The sequence below is a fragment of the Alnus glutinosa genome, chromosome 6 (assembly GCF_958979055.1).
Source record: "Alnus glutinosa chromosome 6, dhAlnGlut1.1, whole genome shotgun sequence".
NCBI lineage: Eukaryota > Viridiplantae > Streptophyta > Magnoliopsida > Fagales > Betulaceae > Alnus > Alnus glutinosa.
In genome coordinates, this window is record NC_084891.1 from 7,254,823 (window position 1) to 7,278,327 (window position 23,505).

The 23,505-nt window shown below is 38.1% G+C and overlaps 1 protein-coding gene and 1 long non-coding RNA gene across 2 annotated transcripts in view; one reads left to right on the top strand and one right to left on the bottom strand.

The window, feature by feature from the left end:
- Nucleotides 1-20,230, top strand: part of LOC133870184 (serine/arginine-rich splicing factor SR45-like) — a 30,245-nt gene extending 10,015 nt beyond the window's left edge. Inside the window, exons 4-9 of the mRNA XM_062307248.1 lie at nt 18,754-18,842; nt 18,981-19,009; nt 19,122-19,202; nt 19,293-19,431; nt 19,521-19,734; nt 19,909-20,230. Of these exons, the coding sequence (XP_062163232.1) occupies nt 18,754-18,842; nt 18,981-19,009; nt 19,122-19,202; nt 19,293-19,431; nt 19,521-19,734; nt 19,909-19,975 (619 nt within the window). The 3' untranslated portion in view covers nt 19,976-20,230. The remainder of the gene's footprint in view (nt 1-18,753; nt 18,843-18,980; nt 19,010-19,121; nt 19,203-19,292; nt 19,432-19,520; nt 19,735-19,908) is intronic.
- On the bottom strand, nt 1,559-2,684 carry LOC133870345 (uncharacterized). Its single transcript, XR_009900701.1, has 2 exons — nt 2,557-2,684; nt 1,559-1,719 (listed from the first exon to the last, which is right to left on the bottom strand). It is a non-coding gene; the product is annotated as an uncharacterized LOC133870345 (long non-coding RNA).
- Nucleotides 20,231-23,505: the final 3,275 nt, after the last annotated feature.

Genomic DNA, 23,505 nt, shown 5'->3' on the forward strand with positions numbered 1-23,505 from the left:
AGCACAATAAGTTTTTTTCCCTTAATGTCTAACTCCAACAAAATTAGGAACTCCACTGACTCTTTGTTGATTGATGGTACAATTTCTACGAACCGATTGAAGAGTAGCCAGCTTTATAAAAAGATGTACATTGAGCTGTTCAGTTGGAGGCTTGTGGATGGTCTTTCTTTTGATTCTATTGATGATGTTAAGGATAGTTGGTTGAAGATAGAATTTGAGGAAGGGGAGGTGTAGTGGTAAGTTTGAGAGAAGCTTAAATGCTACGTTCATCACACTCATTCCGAGGATTTCAAGGGCTATCGGCCCCAAGAATTTTTCTCCGATCAATCTAGTGGGTATCATTTACAAAACTATTGATAAGATTCTAGCATACAAGCTTAAGCTGGTGTTGGGGAAGATTATTTTGAAGTCACATAATGCGTTCATCCGAGGTAAGCAGATCTTAGATCCTATACTTATTTTCAATTAATGCCTTGATAGTGGATGAGATCAAGAGAATTGGGTGTTATTTGCTAGATAGACTTTGAAAAAGTATATGATCATGTCAATTGAGAATTTTTGCTTTATGTGCTGAGAAGTTTTTTTTTTTTTTTTTTTTTTTTTTTTTTTTTTTTTTGGGGGGGGGGGGGGGGGGGGGGGGGGAGAATGGTGCTCTTGGATAGCTTAGAGTATTTACTCGGTGCGCTTCTCAGTTTTGGTGAATGATAGGTTTTTTTAGCAGCTCTGGTGGCTTGGACCCTCTATCTCCTTTGCTGTTTGCCATTGTGATGGAGGCGTTGGGTAGGATGATTTATGCTATAGTGAGTGGTGGTGGTTTGTTGTTTGACTTCTCTATAGGGACATGTTGATATCTCTCACCTTTGTTTGCTATGATACTTTGATATTTTGTGGGATTGACCCAAATTATCTATGTAATCTATGGTGCTTATTTTTATGTTTGAAGCTATTTCTAGTTTGAAGACTAATTTAGCCTAGTCGGAATTGGTTCTTGTCGGAAATGTTGATAATATGGATGGATTGGCTGGGATTCTCGATTGTGGAATTGCGTCTTTGTCTTTGAAGTATTTTGGTCTTTTGTTGGTGGTCTCCTATAAGCCCAAACATATTGGGAACAATGTTATAAAAAAGATAGAACGTCAGTTGACTAGTCGAAAAATGATGTATTTCTCTTAGGATGGTAGAGTTAGCCTTATCAAGAGTACCCTATCCAACTTACCTACATATTTCTTATCCCTCTTTCCTCTCCTTGCGGGTGTTGCAAACTGTATTGAGAAGCTTCAACTTGATTTCTTATAGGGTGAGCTAGGCGAAGAGTTCAAATATCCCCTGGCTAATTGGTCCAAGGTTTGTTCGCTGATCTTTGAGAGAGGGTTGGGGCTTAGGAACTTGCTAAGGTTCAATCGTGCTCTCTTAAAGGGGCATATGGGGTGGGGTCATTGTAACGCCCCCAAACCGCAAAGGGTTAGGTTCGTCACTTTCTCTTTTAAAACTGCAAAGATTCGTAAGGTCTGCCAAATATCTTAACTAGTATGCTGATTTAAATAAATAATAATGGTGATGATTTTAAAATCTCAGAGTTTTTAATAAATGCGGAAACGGTCATTTAGAAAATTTAATTATAAAAGATACAATAACTGAAAATTTTAGGGTAACATAAATGAAATGTCCTAATGCATTCCTAGATCCCATCCCGGCCACCTACGTCTCTCTGTTCATAACCTGAAAACAAAAAACAAAATAAGGGGTGAGCACAAAAAAACGTGCTCAGTAAGGAAATCCTCAACCATAAAATAGTTGAGTTAAATTCATTTTCTTTAAAACCTCAAAACATTTGTCAAAAATTCCTTTCCAAAAACATTTGTCAAAAACTCATTTTTATAAATACCAAATATAATATATATATATATATATATATATATATATATATATATTTATATTTGAAATAATCATTAGTCATAGTATGCCCAATACACTATTACGCCCTGTGTACGTAGGGTTGCGCGGTCGATGCGTTGACCTTGGGTGAGTAACGCGGTTTACCTGTGGCCACAGGCTTCACCCCCATCAGCTAATTAATTGAAGTGCACTTAGACTGACATAGAGACAGATACCGCTGTCACTAAGTGAATCAGCGGGTGCGCTTCCATCTCGAGCTACGGTACCGAAGCTAAATCTTGAAGGGTCTCGACGGGTCTAGGGCCCAAATAATAGTCTCCTCCACACACGTGCCCTTTTCAAAAATTTATATATATATATCTCATATAGTTTTCTCACAAAACTTTCTCATCCTTTACTAGTATATCCGGGCAACGTGTCTGGAGGGTTTTTTACTTAAAATCACGATTTCAAAAGAATATTTTTAAAACCAACAAATCTTTTATATAATCAAAATAATTTTTGAATTTGAAATACGTTTTCTCAAAATATCATAAAAATCAATTTAAAACAATTCTTCATAAAAATAATTTGAAAAATACCGAATCAAATCGAAGTTTTGAAAATAAAGGAATACTTAAAATAATATAATAATTTTAGAAGGGGTAGAGAATCCCTTACTTGGATTTCCCATTAGCATCGGGATCGAGCTTTTACCAAAATACTTCCTAGCTCACACTTCAAGCCTTAAACCACACAAAACTACACAAATCTCAAAATTTTCTCTCTTGGCTTTAGGTGTGTGTGTGTAAGTGAAGCTTGATGGGTATTGTGTTCCATTTTGGGTTCTATTTATAAGAGAATGAATGGTTAGGATCAAGTAGACACATTTTGATCCAATGGATGGGAATTAACCTTACCTACCACAATGCACTCAAAAATGCACTCAACCTTACCTACCACAATGCATTCAAATTTACCTATCACAATGCACTCAAACCTTAATATATTATTATAACATTATTATTATTATTATTATTATTATTATTTAACCATTCTCATTGCTAGACCAATCTACTATGCCTAGTTTCTCACTCAAAGAAATTACTATTTCTCAAAGGTGGGTTGGGTTTGTAGATAGCAATTGGAAATGGGTTGGGTTAAGTTCAAAGATGGCCCAATAATGAATAATGTGAATTTAACATGTGAAATGTGGGTTGGGTTTGTAGATAGCAATTGGAATGGGTTGGGTTAAGTCCAAAGATAGCCCATTAAAGAATAATGTGAATTTCCGTCCAGAACAGGGGTCATATTTTCCACGGATGTTTTTGGGTATCAAATGGAGTCCAAAAATTATGAAATTTGGAGGGTAGCTAGAGGACTTCAAGATGAGCGTCTCAGTTTTTGAATCGACCAAAACGGAGTTCGTTTGACCCTGTTTCCGTTATTCCAAAGTTCAAGGTTTGTTTTGAGTTTTTATCAAATTGCAAACAAAATACATATTTATTAACATAGTTATTCTTTTGCCTTATTAAAAATGTTTTAAAATTAATTTAAACCATTATAATTTATGTCCTAAAAATCTGGGGCGCTACATTCTTCCCCCCTTAACAGAATTTCGTCCCCGAAATTCGAAAGCTATAAAGTTTTCTCCAAACAAAGAAACTAATGCATATTTTATACTATCTTGTCATAACTATGACTTCCAATGTAACCATCACTATCCCCATCGTTTCTATTTCCATTAGAAAATCCTTAAACGTTATTACTAAATCCAACTGTTCCTATCCTCAAGTAAGACAGTCTTAATTCTTCAAACCTCAAAAACATAGATCATATCCTAGACACGTAAATCAAGTCAATCATAACTATCCTTAATATCATGACAAAGGTATAAAGGCTTAAGATCAGGTCCTACAATATAATCTTTATTTCCTTTATCAACAAAAAGTGTGTAAGACACTATCATTTTCCAAATCTTGTCTCCAATCATAGGTAAACCTCAAATTATAAATCAGGCAATATCCTTGCATTCCATTGCAAGATTTAACCTCGAAGTATAGATCAATTAATCATCAAAGGTATACTTAATATTTAATAGAGATGCAGCAATTCTAAGATCATCAAGTATAACATCACATCTGTAAATCAGCAAATTTCAAAATCTAAGGCTTAAACCTCAATTAACATAATCAGTTTCCTTGATATATAATTGATTCCATTTACTGCCATGTAGTATTTCTCACTTTCCAAAAATCAACTAAGCCTCAATATCAGAAATGCATCGAAACCTAGTCTCCACATTTGACATTACAATCATCACGATTCTGGTCAGAAACAGTATTATCCCATAAAAATTATTCTGGTCTAAATAAACCTCAAAATGGGATTTAATCATAACATGTTGTCTTCCAACAATAATTATGCAAATCATATTCCTATAACACCAAAATTCTTCCAATAACAAAATCATATATTTCTAGTTCCAAAATTCAGAATTGCCTTAAAATATTAACCTATCCTCAAAATCCGTAATCACTGGCTACTATCATAGAATTGATATTAATCTTTTAAACCTCAAACTCATCCCATATAAATCAGATTGGAAATCTTTCTTTAGAATCCCGACAGTTCATCAAAATTTCAATATACTCAAAAGTACTCGAATCAGCCAAAACATATCATATTTATTCTTCCAAGCATCATCATGATTGAAATCTAAACATCATTTAAGAAATCCTCATTACAGGAAAAACTTCTTGTATAACGTTTTCTTTTGTGCAGATGATGTTTTCTGATAATCGTGGTGGAAAGCTTGCTAAATGGAAACATGGAATCCAAGACGGTAGGGCAAGCAGTCAGGGAAAGGATATGAGTGCAGTACTCATATTGTGGGGCTCTCTCTCTTCTGTCGCAGATTATCAACACTGGATGAGAAATAGATGCGAGGAGAGTCCAGGTTGACAAGGCGGAAGAGAAGGTCTTGCATGATCAAGAATAATCTTGCTTCGTGGTTTGTGAATCTGATTGTGATGCTGCATTTTTCTAACTTTAGGCTTGGAAATTTGATTATGAAACTACATCTTCCTTCTCAGGAAACGATGACAAGCTTAGACCAGAAGAAAAATTTTGGCTCTCAAAGTATGAAGGGTTGAGAGCTCAAAGGTGTGCTTTGCAAGGAAGAAGATGAGCGAATTTATAGAAGAGATTTGAGAAGGGTCGATGCAAGTGGTATCGACAGTGGATCGTAAAATCTTCATCCTTTTCTCGGAATGCTCTTCCACGTCTGCTAGGTACGAAAAGTGCGGCGCGAAATCCGGAAAAGTCTTGGGTGAATTCGGAATTCGAGAAGGTGAAAAGGGTGAAAATTGAAAAAGAAAGAGAGCTCGTGATTCGAGAGCTGTCTACTAGTGGTAGTGGCAGCTGTGCTCAGAATGACGTTGATTAGACTGCGTTTCGTTCACTGATTAAGTTCTCTTTCCCTTCAGATCTTTTCCAATAACCGCTTCATTTCTATCCTTTCTCCTTCAGATCCTTTGAGGAGTATCATCATTTCCTTAGTTTTTCCAAAAATGGCTTCTTCATCCTCTCAAAATAATTTTGATCTAAATACTGCGCTTGAAGTACCAGAAATTTGGCGTCCGTTGTTCCTATCTCAGAGAGGTCCTCTTTTGACTAATGACTCTGTGATGCTGAGTGATGCAGCAGCTGCATCCGTGGCTCAAGGCATCATAACTCCCCGAGATGAATAATTGTTGACGGATAGGACTGATGCTCAAGCCATCAGTGACTCTTTGGCATTCAGTATTCAGGGTGCTTCTTCGGTTTCAAATATGGCTCGACGTCTGCAAGTTCGAGGGAATGAAATTCGAGCGCTGAAAACTCAAATTTTGACTTTGCAGCGAAGGTATATGGACTATAGGCGAAGGAATCGGGTTCTTCAACAAGAAAACGGAAAACTGAAGAAGGTGGTAAATTCCTATGCGAAAGACTTAGGAAAGAGGTATGCTGATTTGGAGCAGAACACTAATCGTCTCCAAGAACAACACAAGGATCTCTTGGTTGCGGTCCAAAACCTTAGGGTTTTCCGCTCTGAGGCTTAGCCAGGTATTCTATTTGATCTAGAAATTCTTTACTAACGAAAATAAATAATTAACTGCAGTACTATAAAATACATGTAGGTTGGTGCATACCAAAATTCTCTGGGGATGATGCAGAAAGGTCCGATTTGCAAATCTATGGTTTCTTTAAATCTATCTTGTAAGACAATAATTATTCTCTACGTACTGTCCTTATCATCTAATATGTCTGTAATCCTTTGAACTAAGATCTTAAACTCGGGTATAATCCTTAGGGTACTATGTTCTTCTTTCTATTTCTGCATAATTACTATCATCCTCAAATTGCAATAGATTAAAACCTTAGTATTACTCCAATTTAATTATGCAGTCAATCAATACTCAGATTTGCTAATTATAAACTTATCTGCCAAGCAAGGATATCTAAGAGAATCAATCACATCATCAAAATTTTATTTAACTTAAGCTCTAGAAAGACCTCAAATATATATAAACTTTCCCAAAGTTCGTCAGATGCATAGGGAAAATAATCTCTCCAAAAATCATCAAATCATTTGATCAACTAATTTCCTCATATATAAATCAATAATTTACACTCCTATCTTCAAAGATACCAGATTTGGAATAATAGATACCCATTAGTCATAACATATCTTTCCTTTACATTCTAGGGTTAATCGGGTAAACCTCAAATGCGTTCAGCTAGGAATCAGACGTTCACTTAATATCTAATTCATTAAATCAGTCATCTCCAAAAATCAATGTGTTATCAACATCTAATAATCAATTATCATATTCCTGTAACCTGATTTAGGAACAACTTCCTTTTGTCCTTCACATAGCATTACTCACTTTTCTAAAATTCAACTAGGCATCAATATAAGTGGTATATTATAACCTATTCTTATCTTCAAGTAGACGATAGTCGTTCATTCCTTAGACCTCAAACACATAGATCACATCAGGGAAATCTCACTAAGCATCAAACTATAAATCAAGATATGGTTTACCTCAATCATCCTCAAATGCAGCTTAGTGGGAGACAAAATAAATTCCTCAAATAAACTCTTAGTCTATAGAATTCTCCAATGTTCAATTAGTTAGCTATCTCCTCTAGTCAATTCAATTGATCTCTTACCTATATCTTCAAATTAGTCCATAGACTTCAATTTATCATTATCCTCATAGATCAATGGATTCGACCTTAACCTCAATCAAATTCAATTCAATCCTCAAATATGATAATTAGAGCATTTCTCAAACTTAAGATCTTCCGAAAGATTCATCTTATCATGTGGATTATCTTATCCTCTAGAAAACTTCAATAATATATTCTAACTTCACTAAAGTTATCCGATCACAAGAATATAATTGCCCCAAATATCATCAATTTACTCGACCAACTTATTCTCTTATATGTCCTTAAAACACATGAATCAGTATCTATAGATTAAGTGTCCATCTTCAAAAGGATACCAGATTCAAGATCATAGATATCTTTGTTTACATCCTACAGTAAATCAGGAAATCTCTAAACTTCAATATTTTTCTCTATGCACTTAAAATATCTATGTGATGCTTAATATATTTATTGACTTAATATCCATAAATCTGCCAAGATGTTAAGCATCCGAATTTCTATAATCTATATCCTTAAAAGCATTTCATAAATCATGACTATACCTCAAAATATTGTGATCATCAATAACTAATCATCCAAAACAAGTTGGTTTATAACCGATGCAATTTGCTATTCCTCGAGAAAGATTGTACAACTTAACACTTAGTTAAACATGTCTTGAAAACCTATCATACTTTGATACTGATCATAACTTACTCCTTAGTATTGATTCCAACTTAGAGACTTCAACCTTAATAAGATCAATCCTAGGGTTCACAAAGTCAAACTATGCAATTCCCTACAGGGGTAGCTACTGCTCGGTCTACAGCTAACTACTCAGACATCAAGTTATAATCTCGTGAAAAAGAGTATGACATAAATGAATGCGTTGTACCAGAGTCAAAGAGTACAGTAACCTGGTGGAATGAAATCAAAAGTGTACTCGTCACTACTTCGTTTGACGCTGCTACATCACCTGGAGTTAGGGTATATACACGTGCAGGCGTAGTATTCCGTTGTTCCCCTGCAATCTTTAGCGAGGTGTTTAAAAAAAATATAGGGAATGATTCCCTAGCACTGAATACAAGACAAGAAAGGACGGACTCTACTAGGCCGGAATGTGATTTCCCATTACCCCACTAAGTCTATCTTAATGATCTAGCTCCTAAAGTCTACAGAACCTTATAACCTTTGCTCTGATACCAAAACTGTACCGCCCCCAAACCGCAAAGGGTTAGGTTCGTCACTTTCTCTTTTAAAACTGCAAAGATTCGTAAGGTCTGCCAAATATCTTAACTAGTATGCTGATTTAAATAAATAATAATGGTGATGATTTTAAAATCTCAGAGTTTTTAATAAATGCGGAAACGGTCATTTAGAAAATTTAATTATAAAAGATACAATAACTGAAAATTTTAGGGTAACATAAATGAAATGTCCTAATGCATTCCTAGATCCCATCCCGGCCACCTACGTCTCTCTGTTCATAACCTAAAAACAAAAAACAAAATAAGGGGTGAGCACAAAAAAACGTGCTCAGTAAGGAAATCCTCAACCATAAAATAGTTGAGTTAAATTCATTTTCTTTAAAACCTCAAAACATTTGTCAAAAATTCCTTTCCAAAAACATTTGTCAAAAACTCATTTTTATAAATACCAAATATAATATATATATATATATATATATATATTTATATTTGAAATAATCATTAGTCATAGTATGCCCAGTACACTATTACGCCCTGTGTACGTAGGGTTGTACGGTCGATGCGGTGACCTTGGGTGAGTAACGCGGTTTACCTGTGGCCACAGGCCCCACCCCCATCAGCTGATTAATTGAAGTGCACTTAGACTGACATAGAGACAGATACCGCTGTCACTAAGTGAATCAGCGGGTGCGCTTCCATCTCGAGCTACGGTACCGAAGCTAAATCTTGAAGGGTCTCGACGGGTCTAGGGCCCAAATAATAGTCTCCTCCACACACGTGCCCTTTTCAAAAATTTATATATATATATATATCTCATATAGTTTTCTCACAAAACTTTCTCATCCTTTACTAGTATATCCGGGCAACGTGTCTGGAGGGTTTTTTACTTAAAATCACGATTTCAAAAGAATATTTTTAAAACCAACAAATCTTTTATATAATCAAAATAATTTTTGAATTTGAAATACGTTTTCTCAAAATATCATAAAAATCAATTTAAAACAATTCTTCATAAAAATAATTTGAAAAATACCGAATCAAATCGAAGTTTTGAAAATAAAGGAATACTTAAAATAATATAATAATTTTAGAAGGGGTAGAGAATCCCTTACTTGGATTTCCCATTAGCATCGGGATCGAGCTTTTACCAAAATACTTCCTAGCTCACACTTCAAGCCTTAAACCACACAAAACTACACAAATCTCAAAATTTTCTCTCTTGGCTTTAGGTGTGTGTGTGTAAGTGAAGCTTGATGGGTATTGTGTTCCATTTTGGGTTCTATTTATAAGAGAATGAATGGTTAGGATCAAGTAGACACATTTTGATCCAATGGATGGGAATTAACCTTACCTACCACAATGCACTCAAAAATGCACTCAAACTTACCTACCACAATGCACTCAAAAATGCACTCAAAAATGCACTCAAAATGCACTCAAAAATGCACTCAAACTTACCTACCACAATGCACTCAAAAATGCACTCAAACTTACCTACCATAATGCACTCAACCTTACCTACCACAATGCATTCAAATTTACCTATCACAATGCACTCAAACCTTAATATATTATTATAACATTATTATTATTATTATTATTATTATTATTATTATTATTATTATTTAACCATTCTCATTGCTAGACCAATCTACTATGCCTAGTTTCTCACTCAAAGAAATTACTATTTCTCAAAGGTGGGTTGGGTTTGTAGATAGCAATTGGAAATGGGTTGGGTTAAGTTCAAAGATGGCCCAATAATGAATAATGTGAATTTAACATGTGAAATGTGGGTTGGGTTTGTAGATAGCAATTGGAATGGGTTGGGTTAAGTCCAAAGATAGCCCATTAAAGAATAATGTGAATTTCCGTCCAGAACAGGGGTCATATTTTTCACGGATGTTTTCGGGTATCAAATGGAGTCCAAAAATTATGAAATTTGGAGGGTAGCTAGAGGACTTCAAGATGAGCGTCTCAGTTTTTGAATCGACCAAAAAGGAGTTCGTTTGACCCTGTTTCCGTTATTCCAAAGTTCAAGGTCTGTTTTGAGTTTTTATCAAATTGCAAACAAAATACATATTTATTAACATAGTTATTCTTTTGCCTTATTAAAAATGTTTTAAAATTAATTTAAACCATTATAATTTATGTCCTAAAAATCTGGGGCGCTACAGTCATGGAAGAATATTCTGAGGGGTCATGGGATGTATTCAAGTTATACCAGATTTGAGGTGGAAGATGAATCCAATGTTAGATTTTGGCATTTTCTCTAGTGTGGGGATATGGCCCTTGAGGAAGTTGTTCCTGATTTATTTGGTATTGCTTGTGCAAAGGATGTTTCTATTGTGGCTCATGTGGAACTTTTGAGAAGCTCCACTCAGTGGAATGTAAGCTTTGTTAGAGCGGCTCATGATTAGGTGGTGAACATGTTTGCCTCATTCATCAGGGTGTTGTATTTAGTGAGAGTCAGATGGGTAGGTGAGGACAAGCTGTGGTGGGTCCCCTCCAAAAGTGGGTTGTTTTGTGTTAAATCATGTTACAATGTCATAGGTTATAATGACAGCTTTCCCTTCCCTTATAAAAGTGTTTGGCAGACTAAGGTTTTATTGATAGTGGTGTTTTTTGCTTTGTTGATGGCCACGGGAAAGATCCTTACCATGGATACTCTCAGGAAGCTGCACATCATTGTGGTTGATAAGTATTGCATGTATGAAAGGAATAGAGAGTTCGTGGACTGTCGTTTTCTCCATTATGAAGTTGTTTGTGTAATTTAGAATGTTTTCTTCAGTCGATTTGGGCCATCATGGGTTGTGTCTAGTCGACTAGTCAACTTGTATGCTTGTTAGTGGATTGCCGGCAGCACTTGGAGTGCGCTATGTGGAAGGTGGTGCATTCGTGCCTTTTGAGGTGTCTATGGAGGGAAATGAATGACATAAGTTTTGAGGACTGTGAAGGAAATTAAGTTTTTATTTTTCAATACTTTGTATTTTTGGACAATTGTTTTCATTTTTCTTTGGTGATTAGTTATCATGATTTCCTTGTTATTTTTGTTCCTACTAGCTAGGTGGTTTCTCTTGTATGCTCCATATGTAGCTGGAGACACCTTATTTTTTTTAATGATATTTCGATCACTTATAAAAAAAATAAGGACGCCCCTCCTCTCCCCCCCCCAACCCAAAAAAAAAGGCAAAACAAGAGGAGAAAACCGCTCTATTATTTGGGTTTATGTTGAGTATGCTTAACTGCTTAATTGCAGTGTCCATTCTACCATTTCTTGTTGACTACCAACTTGCTTTATTCTAGAATGCTTCTGTATATGTGGAATTTCATGGATATATCGTTTTCTATAGATTCCTTTGGTCTAGACTCACCAAGAAAACAATGCATCACTTATAACAAAATTCTATGTATATGTACATTTGGCATTTCTCTTCATGCTCTTGATATCACGTTTTTGTTATACCACATTTGATACATCAAGGGCATTTGGAAATCTTGTATAATTGAAGTCATATCATACAGAGAATCATACCCAAATAAGTCATCGGTAGAGACCCAATTCTACAATCCAGAATATGTGCCAAAGACTCCACATCTTCCACCTCGCCAATAGGGACCAATTCAGATTTGCCTAAATTGATCCTTAACTCTGACATCGCTTCGTAACATAGGAAGGTACACCTCAAGTTTCGAACGTGCTCAGCCTGCGCTTTACAAAAAATTAAGGTATCATCCGCAAACAGTAAGTGATTTACCACTAAAGCTTCATTACTCCTGATGCCCACCGAGAAACCTGACAGCAAGCCTTGGTGCATTGATGCATTCAACATCCTGCTAAGCGCTTCCATAACTACCACAAACAGTAAAGGAGAAAGAGGATCACCTTTCCTAATCCCCCGCGAGCTTTGAAACAAACCAGAAGGGGTGCCATTAACCAAAATGGAAAATTTTACTATAGAAACACAAAATTTAATCCATTCCCTCCACCTCTCCCCAAACCTACACCTCTGAAGCATGTAAAGAAGGAAATCCTAATTCACGTGATCATATGCTTTTTCCAAATCTAGTTTGCACAACAACCTGGCCTCCTCTGGCCGCATTTGGCTATCCAGACATTCATTGGCTATAAGAACTGAATCCAAAATTTGCCTTCCACCAATAAAAGCATTTTGAGAGCTCGAAATAATTTTCCCCTACACTGATTTGAGCCTGTTAGAGAGGACCTTAGAAATAATTTTATAGATCCCTCCCACCAAACTAATAGGCCAAAAGTCCTTAACCTCCATCGCATCTACCTTCTTAAGAATTAGGGAAACAAAAGTTGCATTCAAGTTCCTCTCAAACTTGCAACTATTATGCAATTCCGAAAATACCGCCATAATATCTTTTTTGAGAACCCCCCAACATTTCTGAAAGAACGCCATAGAAAAACCATCTGGATCCGGAGCCTTATTCCCGTTCATCTCCCGCACCACCTCCCACACCTCCTGCTCCTCAAAGCCTCGTTCTAATTAGAGACACTCATTTGCATCAATGGAGGAGAAAGAAATTTCATCCACCCTAGGCCGCCACGAACTCTGCTCGGTGTACAATGAGTCATAATAATTCACAATATGATCTTTAATTTCCACCGGATCAGAAGACAAAGCCCCATTTATCCTCAAAACTCCCACATGATTGTACCTCCACTGCGAATTAGCCACCTTGTGAAAGAATTTAGTGTTATTATCCCCTTCCTTCAGCCACAGAGCCCGAGATTTTTGCCTCCAATTAACCTCCTCACACAGGAGTGTTTTTTCCAGCTCCCTGATCATGTCTGACTTCTGTACCCGCTCCTCCTCCACTAGCCCCCGAGTTTCTTCAAAACACTCTAGCTCTTTAATACCTTCCAATAATTCCTTCTTCTTCCCCACATCACTAAATACCTCCGCATTCCATTTCTTCAAGTCCACCTTTAAAGCTTTCAACTTGTTAGCCAGCACATAACTCGGCAGACCTTGAAAATCATAACATCAAGTATCTTTTCCCTTCTCTTTGCGATCCACAATCTAACATCAAAGGAACATGGTCCGATAAAAGTCTAGGCAAACGACTTTGTGACACATCAGGGTAATACTCTTCCCATTCTGGAGATAAAAGAAACCTATCAATTTTAGACCATACATGATTATTGGACCAAGTGAATTGCCCTCTTTGGAGAGGAATATCCACCAAACTCTTCCCATGAATGAACTCTGAGAAATCTTCTATAGCAGTAGAAAAACCACCAGCTCCGGATCGCTCACTTGGTAACCGCACCACATTGAAATCTCCCCCAAAGCACCACGACCTATCCCACTAACTCATCAATCCAGCCATCTCATTCCACAACACCCTCCTCTCCCCATCATCATTAGGCCCATACACACCCCAAACGCCCACATAAAATTATCATCAGCGTTACGCAACGAAACAGCTAAAGTATACCATCCCACGCATTCATCCACCTTCTGCACAACCCTCCTATCCCACATAATCAGAATCCCACCTGACGCCCCACTAGCCCTCATAAAACACCAATCAACATGTTGGCAACTCCATAAACTTCGAACCACCTCTCTAGTAATGACTTCCATTTTTGTCTCCATTAAACACACCAAATCAACATTCCAATTTCTAATGAGCCATTTAATACACAATCTCTTGTCTGGCTCATTAATCCCCCTAATATTCCATGATAGTATTTTAAGCTTCATTAACACAAGACAAGCCCCTACCCTTTCCTCACCTTCTATAAGATTGCTCCCCCTTCTTGTCATAGTTAATGGAACAATCCAACTGCTTATGGTGTGTTTGGGTATTGAATTTTTGGAATTAGAATTGAATTCTAATTCTATTTATAAATTTCGAGGTAAAAAAATCTGTTTAGGTGTTGAATTTTGAGATTGAAAAATATTATTTTTTAATGGTAAGAAATGATTGGAAGTTTAAAAAGTTGTGTATAATGATTTGTATTGTGAAAAGTTGTGTGAAATAATGATTTAAATAATAATAATTTATTATATATTGATTGTTTAATTAAAAAATAAATAAATAATTTCTTTTTAAAAAAAAATTAAAATAAAAAATAAAATAAAATGGATGCCCAGGCAATGGGGGTGGCCGCGACTGGGGTTGGCGTGCGGCCACCCCCCAGTGGTCGGGGGAGGTTGCGCGGCCACCCCCAATGGTCGGGGAGGCCGCGCGGCCACCCCAAAGGGTCGGGGGCGGCCGGTTGGCAGCCACCCCTATTTTTTTTTTCTTTTTTTTAAAAAAAATTTATTTTAATTTATTTTTGTTGATTTTAATTTTTATTATTTTATTATTTAAATGTGGGACCCACGCGTTTTTTTTGGAGACAACTTGTCCTACGCGTGGGTCCCGGTCATTAATCAGAATGTCAGCCTTGAATTGAAATAGAATTCGGGTCAAATTCAGGTTTTTGGACGGGTGGGCGGGTTTTAGAAAAAACCCGAATAGAATAAATATTCTATTCTAAATCCAAACAAAATCTCCCTCTGGCCTTTCACTCCTGACACAATGGGAACCAAAGCCAAAGAATTAGCCAAGGATTGGACCCACCTGACTTCAATTAGTTCAAACAAAGCCAACAATTTATCTTCAAATTGGTCACATGACACTCCTACTAGTTTGTAGTAACCCTTCACCCATCTAGGAGACACATTCGAACTGGAATCCTTGTCCATCTCCACTGCCAAAGGCAAAACCAATATCGGGCCCAAACGCTCCACCTCATCACCTACGCCACCCTCCACAATATCAGACCTGAAAACAGATTGAGCAACGAAAGAGGACAACTCCTTTGAGCCCTCCTGCTTTCTAGGAATGCCCACAGAAGAAACTCCCTCCCCATTAGAGATCAAAACAAAATCCAGCCCATTCCTAAACCTCAAAGTAGAAGATAGCTTATGGGAGAAAGGGCCAGAAACCAATGAAGAAATAGAGGGAGAAAAATCCGAAGCAACCAAAGTGTTTGAAGGGTCCGAACCAGCCCCGACAACCAGCGCACCTTCTGAATTCATCGGAGAGTCGACCAAAGCAAGATTGGTCTCCAGACCAAGAACGGAAGACCCAATCCCAGAATTTGGTTCTGGTTGAGAGGCCAAGCTAGCCAATTCAGGGATAACAGTGGAAGAAGCCGACCCACCGGATATCTCTGGAATCACCGGAAAAGTACCTATCAACTTAGACGAACCCACTCCATCCTCCATAGCCATTGCGACGTAATCAGGTCGAGGACCTCGCACGGGTCTGGAAGACTGATGCTCCGGAACAGAGAGACCGGACGTTAGAGACATAGGACACGACCCACCGGAAAGCTTAGAGACTGCCAGAAGTTTCTCTGACCCGCCGTAGCCCAACGCCGGCGACGAACCCACCTAAGGGAACACTACCGAATCAGCTAATAGGTCATAAGAGATGGGTTTCGGGGCTTTCGGAACCCAATGCAGTCTACTCTTCTTTTTCTTGTTTTTGTTCTTCCGTCCAACTCGCTTGGACTTTGAGCCAGGCCTAAACGAAATAAGCCCCTTACAAACCCTGCTAAGAGCTAGGTCCACGTCAGCCTTCAACTTCTCCAACTGGCCTTTCCACATCAAAAGAGAGGGAAACGTGTGCTCCACACCTGTCAGCTGAAAATCTGCAGAATAATCACCAAAGAAGACCCCATCCTTGCCTCGAGCGGCAGAATTCTCAGGCAGCTGACTGACACCCATCCCTTCCTTCACGTTCTCTATGCCACAACGGTCACAAAGGTCCTTGACCAATGGCTTCTCTATTCGGTATAGTTTCTTCTCCTTCACCGAGAGATCACGGTGCTTCTCCCCTATCGGAACCACTGGATGAGACAGCTTCTTCTCCACCTCCAGGCATTTGGCACCCCTACGCAGGACTTCCGCTAAGGAAGACACTCCGTTTTTACCGGGAGAAACAATAGGAACAAAAGGGATAGAACCTTCATTATCATCATCACCTGCTCTCCGCAGCCTCTCTGGAATTGAAGCTAAACGAAACATGCCATGCGCATCCGGGATTTTGAGATAATCTTTGACCTTACCCAGCTCAAGAACAACTTTACTCTAGCCCCGCCCCTCATAACCTTCAGGAAAGAAAATAATCCCACTCTGGCCACCCACAGAGTAAACTGCCACTTCGAGGAATCTACCAGCTGCATTACCACCTCGTCTAACAATAAGAACCTTAGACCCCTCCCTGAAAGACCTAACAAAGTCCTTTTCCCCCGGAAACCACAGCAAACTCTCCATCGTCGAAACTAGCCACCCAACACTTTGAGCACCAAGAATTACCAGCCCTGAAAAATTTCTCTTCATTTCTTCCAATCTCACCACCGAGGCTCCTTCTACCACCGTAAACACAAACGACTTTGCCTCCACGCAACACCACCTCTTCATTATCTACCACAGCTTTATTAGAGGGCTTCTAAGGGAGTGGAAAGCGTTCTGATTGGAGATAAATTTCTTTATACCAATGTGGTTGAAAGTCGCAATACAAATAACAAATATCCTAACTAGAATATGGTTGGATATTGTTGAACCATCGGGGAAAAAAATGTGATTTATGTGAGCTAAATTTATATTTCTATAGTAGGTCAGTTGTGACCCCCAATTTAAAGTTGTGTTCTTTTTTTTTTTTTTTCTTTTCTTTTCTTTTCTTTTCCTTTTCCATTAATAATTATGCCCATACGACAATTGCATGTTAAGAATTTGGTTCATTTGAACTTGAGGGTATAGTTGTTAATTTTAATGTATTCATAGCTCATACTTTTTTTTTTTTTTTTTTTTTTTTTTTATAAGGAAGAAAATGTTATTAATAAAAGCATAAAGCGCTCCTAAGTACATATGTAGTATACATAGGAACAACCTAGCTAGTCTACAAAAGACCCAATAAAACCCACAAACCCACAAGAAACCCAAAATACAGTGAAACCCCTATTAAACACCCAAAATACAGTGGACACCCCCCAAAGACAATAGAAACCCCCAACAAACTCCCAAACCTACCCTGAGGCACCTCAACTCAACAAACTCCCCAAAATCCACCAGAAACCCCGAACAACCCTCCCAAAAAACACACCAACAAACCCGAAACCCAAGAGAGGCAACCAAAACCTGAGCCCAAAACAAACCCACAATATAAAGGAAATTCCAGAAATACAGGGATTTTTTTTTTGTTTAAAAAAAAAAAAAAGCAGACGGCGGCGCGTTACCGGAATAGTGGGAAGTTAGTAACACCAAATTTCATGGAGAATGGAATAAATGACTCACCAATAACCAACTTAAAGAAAAAAAAATTACTAAATGAGCTAAGAAGTGGCATGGCATATATGTCTAGTCAATTCATAAACTATCAAATTACCTATTAGTGTTATGCCCTAGTTAGGAAATTTTAGAATTACTTTGGAGGTGGTAGTTGGCCTTGTTTCAACACTCTTTTCTTATCTTGACATTGCCCTTATTCTATCTGAGTGGCATACTTCATACTTTCAAATGAAGCTTTGTTCTCTATAACATGTCTAATCACATTAAATAATTTATGAAGTTTGTTAGAATATAGGCATTTACAAAAGAGAGGTTCACTGAAAAATTACAGATGACCCTTATAATTCATTACTACATATAGGATCAATTACATTATTATAGAATAGGGACAACTAATGGTGACATCTAGAATAGGGACATCTGTCCCTTTTCTTTCTTATGGTCTACCTCAAGCTGGAGCACATATATCTCATAAGCCTAACTTGGAACAAATGAACTCTCAACTTAGTAGGACAGAAAGACTTTGTTAATACATTAGTAAGTTGGTTTCCGAACTTCATGAATAGCCCATAAATGTCTCCCCGCATTATTCTTTCTCGAATTAAATGACATCCAATCTCAATATGCTTGGTCCTTTCATGAAACACAGGATTAGTGGCAATATGTTGAGCAACTTGATTATCACAAAATAGTGAAATAGGAGTAGGAGCTTGAAGGCCAATTTCCTGAAGAAGTGTTGTAACCATGTGACTTCACTTGCAGTATGAGTCATTGCTCTATTCTCTGCTTTTCACTAGATCGAACTAGCACAATCTGCTTCTTTGTTTTCCATGTGATTAGATTATCCCTTACGAATGAAAATGAAGATTGAAACTCCAAATGTATAGCTTAGATCTGTCAAAGGCGAGAGCATATCTACCATTGATGAGCAGAAATACAGAGGAGTTGTCCCTGTCAACTCAGTCTGAGCCACAAGCCCGAGCAGGCTGCTTGGCATTATTGGATATGCGGTCGTGGGCAAAGTGTTCTTGGATCGAGTATTCGTTCCTAGATCACTAGATTGAAGAACCTGTGTGTTTCTTGCATGTGTTTAACATGCGCTTTTCGCTTTTAATGATATTTCGATTACTTATAAAAAACCACATGGATTTTAGGGAAGCCTCTTCTATTGAAATGTCGCGCGTTCTTCGCATTGAGAACCTCAGCAAGAATGTGAATGAAAGCCGTGTAAAAGAAGAATTTGGTAAATTTATCACTTATTTTTAAATTTTTAATGATGTCTCACATTCTTGTCTTACGCTCGTTTAGTAGCTAATGTTTAATATGTTGATATTTCAATTGGTAATTTTTTATGTTCTTACCCGTTGGTTTTTGTTCTCAGGTTCATTTGGCAAACTTGTTAATGTGAAGGTAGAAATGTTTGTTGTGGATGTCACCACGGTTTTAAGCTTGTTTCCTGTTTGAAGGTCATTTTTTTTTTCCCCCCTGCGGAAGTCATTTGAAGCTTGTTCTATATTTGCAGGTCAATCCTCCAAAAGGAATTGGATATGTGGAGTTTGAGGAAAGAGTGGTAGCTGATATTGCAAAATTATATATGGATGGTGTAGGTTTTAGTGCAATGTTGGAGTAGAATTAGTAGATGTATGGAAACATGTTGTCATGAAATTGATGCTATTAATTTGGGTTAATGCAGGCCAAATTTGAAGGAAATACTATTGATGTAGATTTCACATTGTCTCCACTACAGAAAGTGACACCACTCCTAAAAGCCATTACCAATGATAATATCGTTGTTGATGGTGGGAAGGATGGACTCAAGCAGCAGAGGGAAGGTATGCCCTCCCCCCCCCCTCAACACTAGTTTGATGGAGTGCTTCATTGTACGTATTGTTTATTTAGTTTGTTACTTTTGATGAATTAGATTCTCCCCATTGGAAGCATCCTGCCTCACCAAGAAGGAGATCCCTTGTTGCTCAAAGGGGTGGATCTCCTAGACGATTGCCAGATCCTCCCGCGCGTCGTCAAGCAGATTCTCCCGTGTGTCGTCAAGTGGAATCTTGTTATGGACATGGTGATACACCTCTGAGATGGAGGCTCACATCTCCAAGCAATGGTCCATCTGCACTCCCTGCAAGGTTTGTTACAAATTACTATCTCGCTAGTTTCTTGTATTCACTGATTTTGATGGCTTTCAAGTGATGATGGTCTTGATATGGCCTCTTCCAGAATAGGGACACTTTGACCCTATTCTTTCTTACAAAGCTAATTAAGTTAGGTTTTTGTTTTGATGAGAAGTTGCTAATGTGTAGGCCTTTGAGAGGAAGCAGTAGCAACAGCAGCCGCGGAAGTTCACCACTGCCACCTCGTAAGCCATAGGTAAGCACGGCCTCTCTCAGGTAAGGTCTAGGTTTGTTGACAGCGAAAACAAGATATTATGACTATAATATGCTATCTGCAGGTGTTACCATTTAGGTTTATATTAGTTGAGTAATGTCATTTAGTACTCAGTGTACAACTGCAATACATGGTCCAATGTTTGATTTTTGCGTGTCATGTATGGCAGTTGTATAGGACTATTAAATAGCGGGTTTGTTTTTTTGGTTGTTGTTGTTGTTGTTATAGCAGAATAGCAGTTATTGAAAGTATTGCAAAACAAGTGTAGAAGGCTGTATATTGCTTGATGATTTTAACTTTGTACATGGGTCCTTATATACAAATGTCTAGACTAATAAGCAAGGAAAGTAAATAACTTGATTACAGGGAAATATTGGATTGACAGCATTGTCTTCCATACAAGGCGAGTGTATATTTCCTTGAGGAGCAAATTCGTGATGGACACGGCTTGATGCAGCTGGACCTTTCCTTAGTTACATATAGAGGATTTATGACAGTCCTTGATTTTCCTTTTCTGCATGGGAGCAGCAGCTGCGCAATCTTTGAGCTGTGATTGTGGACTGCAATCTGCATGAGCTTGTGTTTCCTTTTTGGTTTGTGAAACAGCTGGGCAATCACAGATTGATACATCATAATCTGTGATTGCATGATTGTTGGGATGCTGCAAATGCTGGAGTGCGTGATTGATGAGATGCTGTCTTCTTACCATGTTGGCTTGCACACACGTGGCTGTGTCTCCTAGCTTGGACTTTCCTTCACTGCCATGTTGAGATGTTGTGGCATCATTTCCTGGCTTGGCTTGTGACTCAGTGATGCTGAGTTGTCCAGGAGGAGAATGTACACTAACATCCCCCCGCAAGCTAATGGGGGAGGGCTCAACCATTAGCTTGGACTTAAGGAGGTTGAAGTGGGCAGTAGAGAGGCCCTTGGTGAAAATGTCTGCTATTTGATCATCAGTGGAGAGGAATTTGATTTGGATATCACCATTAACCACCTTTTCCCGCACAAAGTGGTAATCCACTTCAATATGCTTAGTGCGGGCATGGTACACAGGGTTGGAGGCAAGAGCAAGAGCACTTACATTGTCACACCAAAGTACGGGTGCATGTGGGAGGGCAACTCCCAACTCTTTGAAGAGCATACGCAACCAGTAGAGTTCTGCTGTGGTGATGGCCATGGCACGATATTCAGATTCAGTTGATGAGCGAGAGACCACAGCCTGCTTTTTGGCACTCCAGGAAACAAGACAATTGCCAAGATAAACTCCAAAGCCGGATGTGGAACGGCGGTCATCCGGGCTTCCTGCCCAATCAGATTCACAGAATGCTTGGAGGTGTAAGGGGCCTACTGAAGAACGAACGTAGGATAGTCCATGGGAGAGGGAGCCTTTAAGGTAGCGAAGAACTCGCTTGGCTGCAGTCCAATGTGTTGTTGTGGGAGAATGCATGTATTGACAAAGTTGATTCACTACAAAGGAGAGTTCCGGCCGAGTTAAGGTACAATATAGGAGAGCACCAACGACACTCCTGTACTCGTGCTGATCAGGGAGGGGGTCACCAGCAAGTTTGGAGAGTTTAGAGCCAGAAGAGCATGGAGAAGAAGCGGGTTTGGCACCTAACATATTCACACGATGTAGAAGATCAGTGATGTATTTGGTTTGGCTTAGATGCAGCCCTGCAGAGGTCCTGTGAGCTTGAATACCTAAGAAGAAGCTGAGAGACCCGAGATCCTTTAGAGGGAACTGATACTGCAGCCTTGAGATCATGGAATTAATAATAGATAGATCAGAACCAGTGATGATAATGTCGTCGACATAGACAAGTAGGAAGATCCGAACTGTCCCATGGTGGTAGACAAAGAGAGAAGTATCCACCAAAGATGCAATAAATCCAAGTTCCAGTAGGGAGGAGGATAGGCATTGAAACCAAGCTCTAGGGGCTTGTTTAAGGCCATAAATTGCCTTGTGCAATTTGCAGACATATTGTAACGACCCGCTTTTTACAAAAAAGCGTAAGTAATTATATCTGGATAATTACGTGTCATTAACCATTCAGAGTTCGGATCATTAAGAGGAAGAAGTGCGCCTTTAATAAGGAAGCAGACTATAATTGTTTGTAATCATGCTGAAGAGAGTATATAAAAACCAAAGTGGAAAACTAAGTGGGAGATTGGAATAACATGCGGCTGCTGAATTCATTTTAAAATGCTAATGGAAGAGGATTTTCATTATCACTTGGATTAAAAATAAGGGCATGCGAGAGTGATTATAATAAATCAAAGTGGAGAAAACCGAACAACGTGGGCGGTTGAAGCATTTATAAAAGGTTTTAATGGGTTAAGACGTAAGGGTGGCGTAGGAAGCTGCTAACGATTTAGCAGATTTTATAAAAAACTCGGGTCTTTTTAATACAAGCCGTCTCATAAAAATATTATTCTAAATCCGTTTATAGTCTAGTTTATGTCATAATTAATGATATTTTATTCTTATCTGTCTATTTTATTAACTTAGTAATTTTTCGGATTATCAGATTTAAAACACCGTTTATTAAATCAGTTGAAAATATTTATCAAACAATTGATCGTTTATTTATTCACATAAATAATCATTTTTATTCTTTAACGTATTTTAAAATATGTTTTAAAATCTGGGGCGTTACATCCTTCCCCCCTTAAAAGAATTTCGTCCTCGAAATTCGTAAACTATGATTCGCATGGAAATATTTAGATTCCTAAATTTTTAAGTCTAGTGATGCAGATTTTATAAGAAGCATCTAATTATAAACAAGCAAAACAAACACTCAACACTGTATGACAAATTAAGCTGAAGTGTAAGTTGTAGAAAAGGAAAAATTTATTTCTCATTATCGGAAAACTTCTTGTACAACAAATTTCTTTTGTGATGATGTCTTCTGATAATCTTGCTGAAAAGCTTGCCAAACAAGGACATGAAAGCCTTGAAGGAGATGAATGCGGGAAAGCTTGCCAATGAGAACATGGAAGCCTCGAAGGAGAGGAAGGTGGAGAATGTGGAGAAAGCAAAGAAGTCTAGGCAAGCAATCGGGAAAGGATATGAGTGCGGTACTCATATCGTAGTGCTCTCTCTCTTCTGTCATAGATCGCCATCACCGGATTGAGAGTAGATGCCAGAAAAGTTTATGGTGATGCGAAGGAAGAGAAAGATACTTCATCTCAGAAGCGTGATCAAGGATAATCTTGCTTCTGGATGATATGATCAAGAATAATCTTGCTTCTGTGTTTATGAATCTGTTTGTGATGCTGCATTTTCCAACTTTAGACTTTGGAATTTGGTTATGGAACTACATCTTCTTTCGTAGAAGGCGATGATAAGTTCAGACTAGAAGGAAAATTTGGCTCTCAAAGTGTGAAGGGTTGAGAGCTCAAGGTGTGCTTTGCAAGAGGGAAGACGAGTGAATTTATAGAGGAGATTTGCGAAGGGTCGATGTAAGTGGTACCGACAGGGGATCGCAAAATCTCCATCCTTTCCTCGGAAT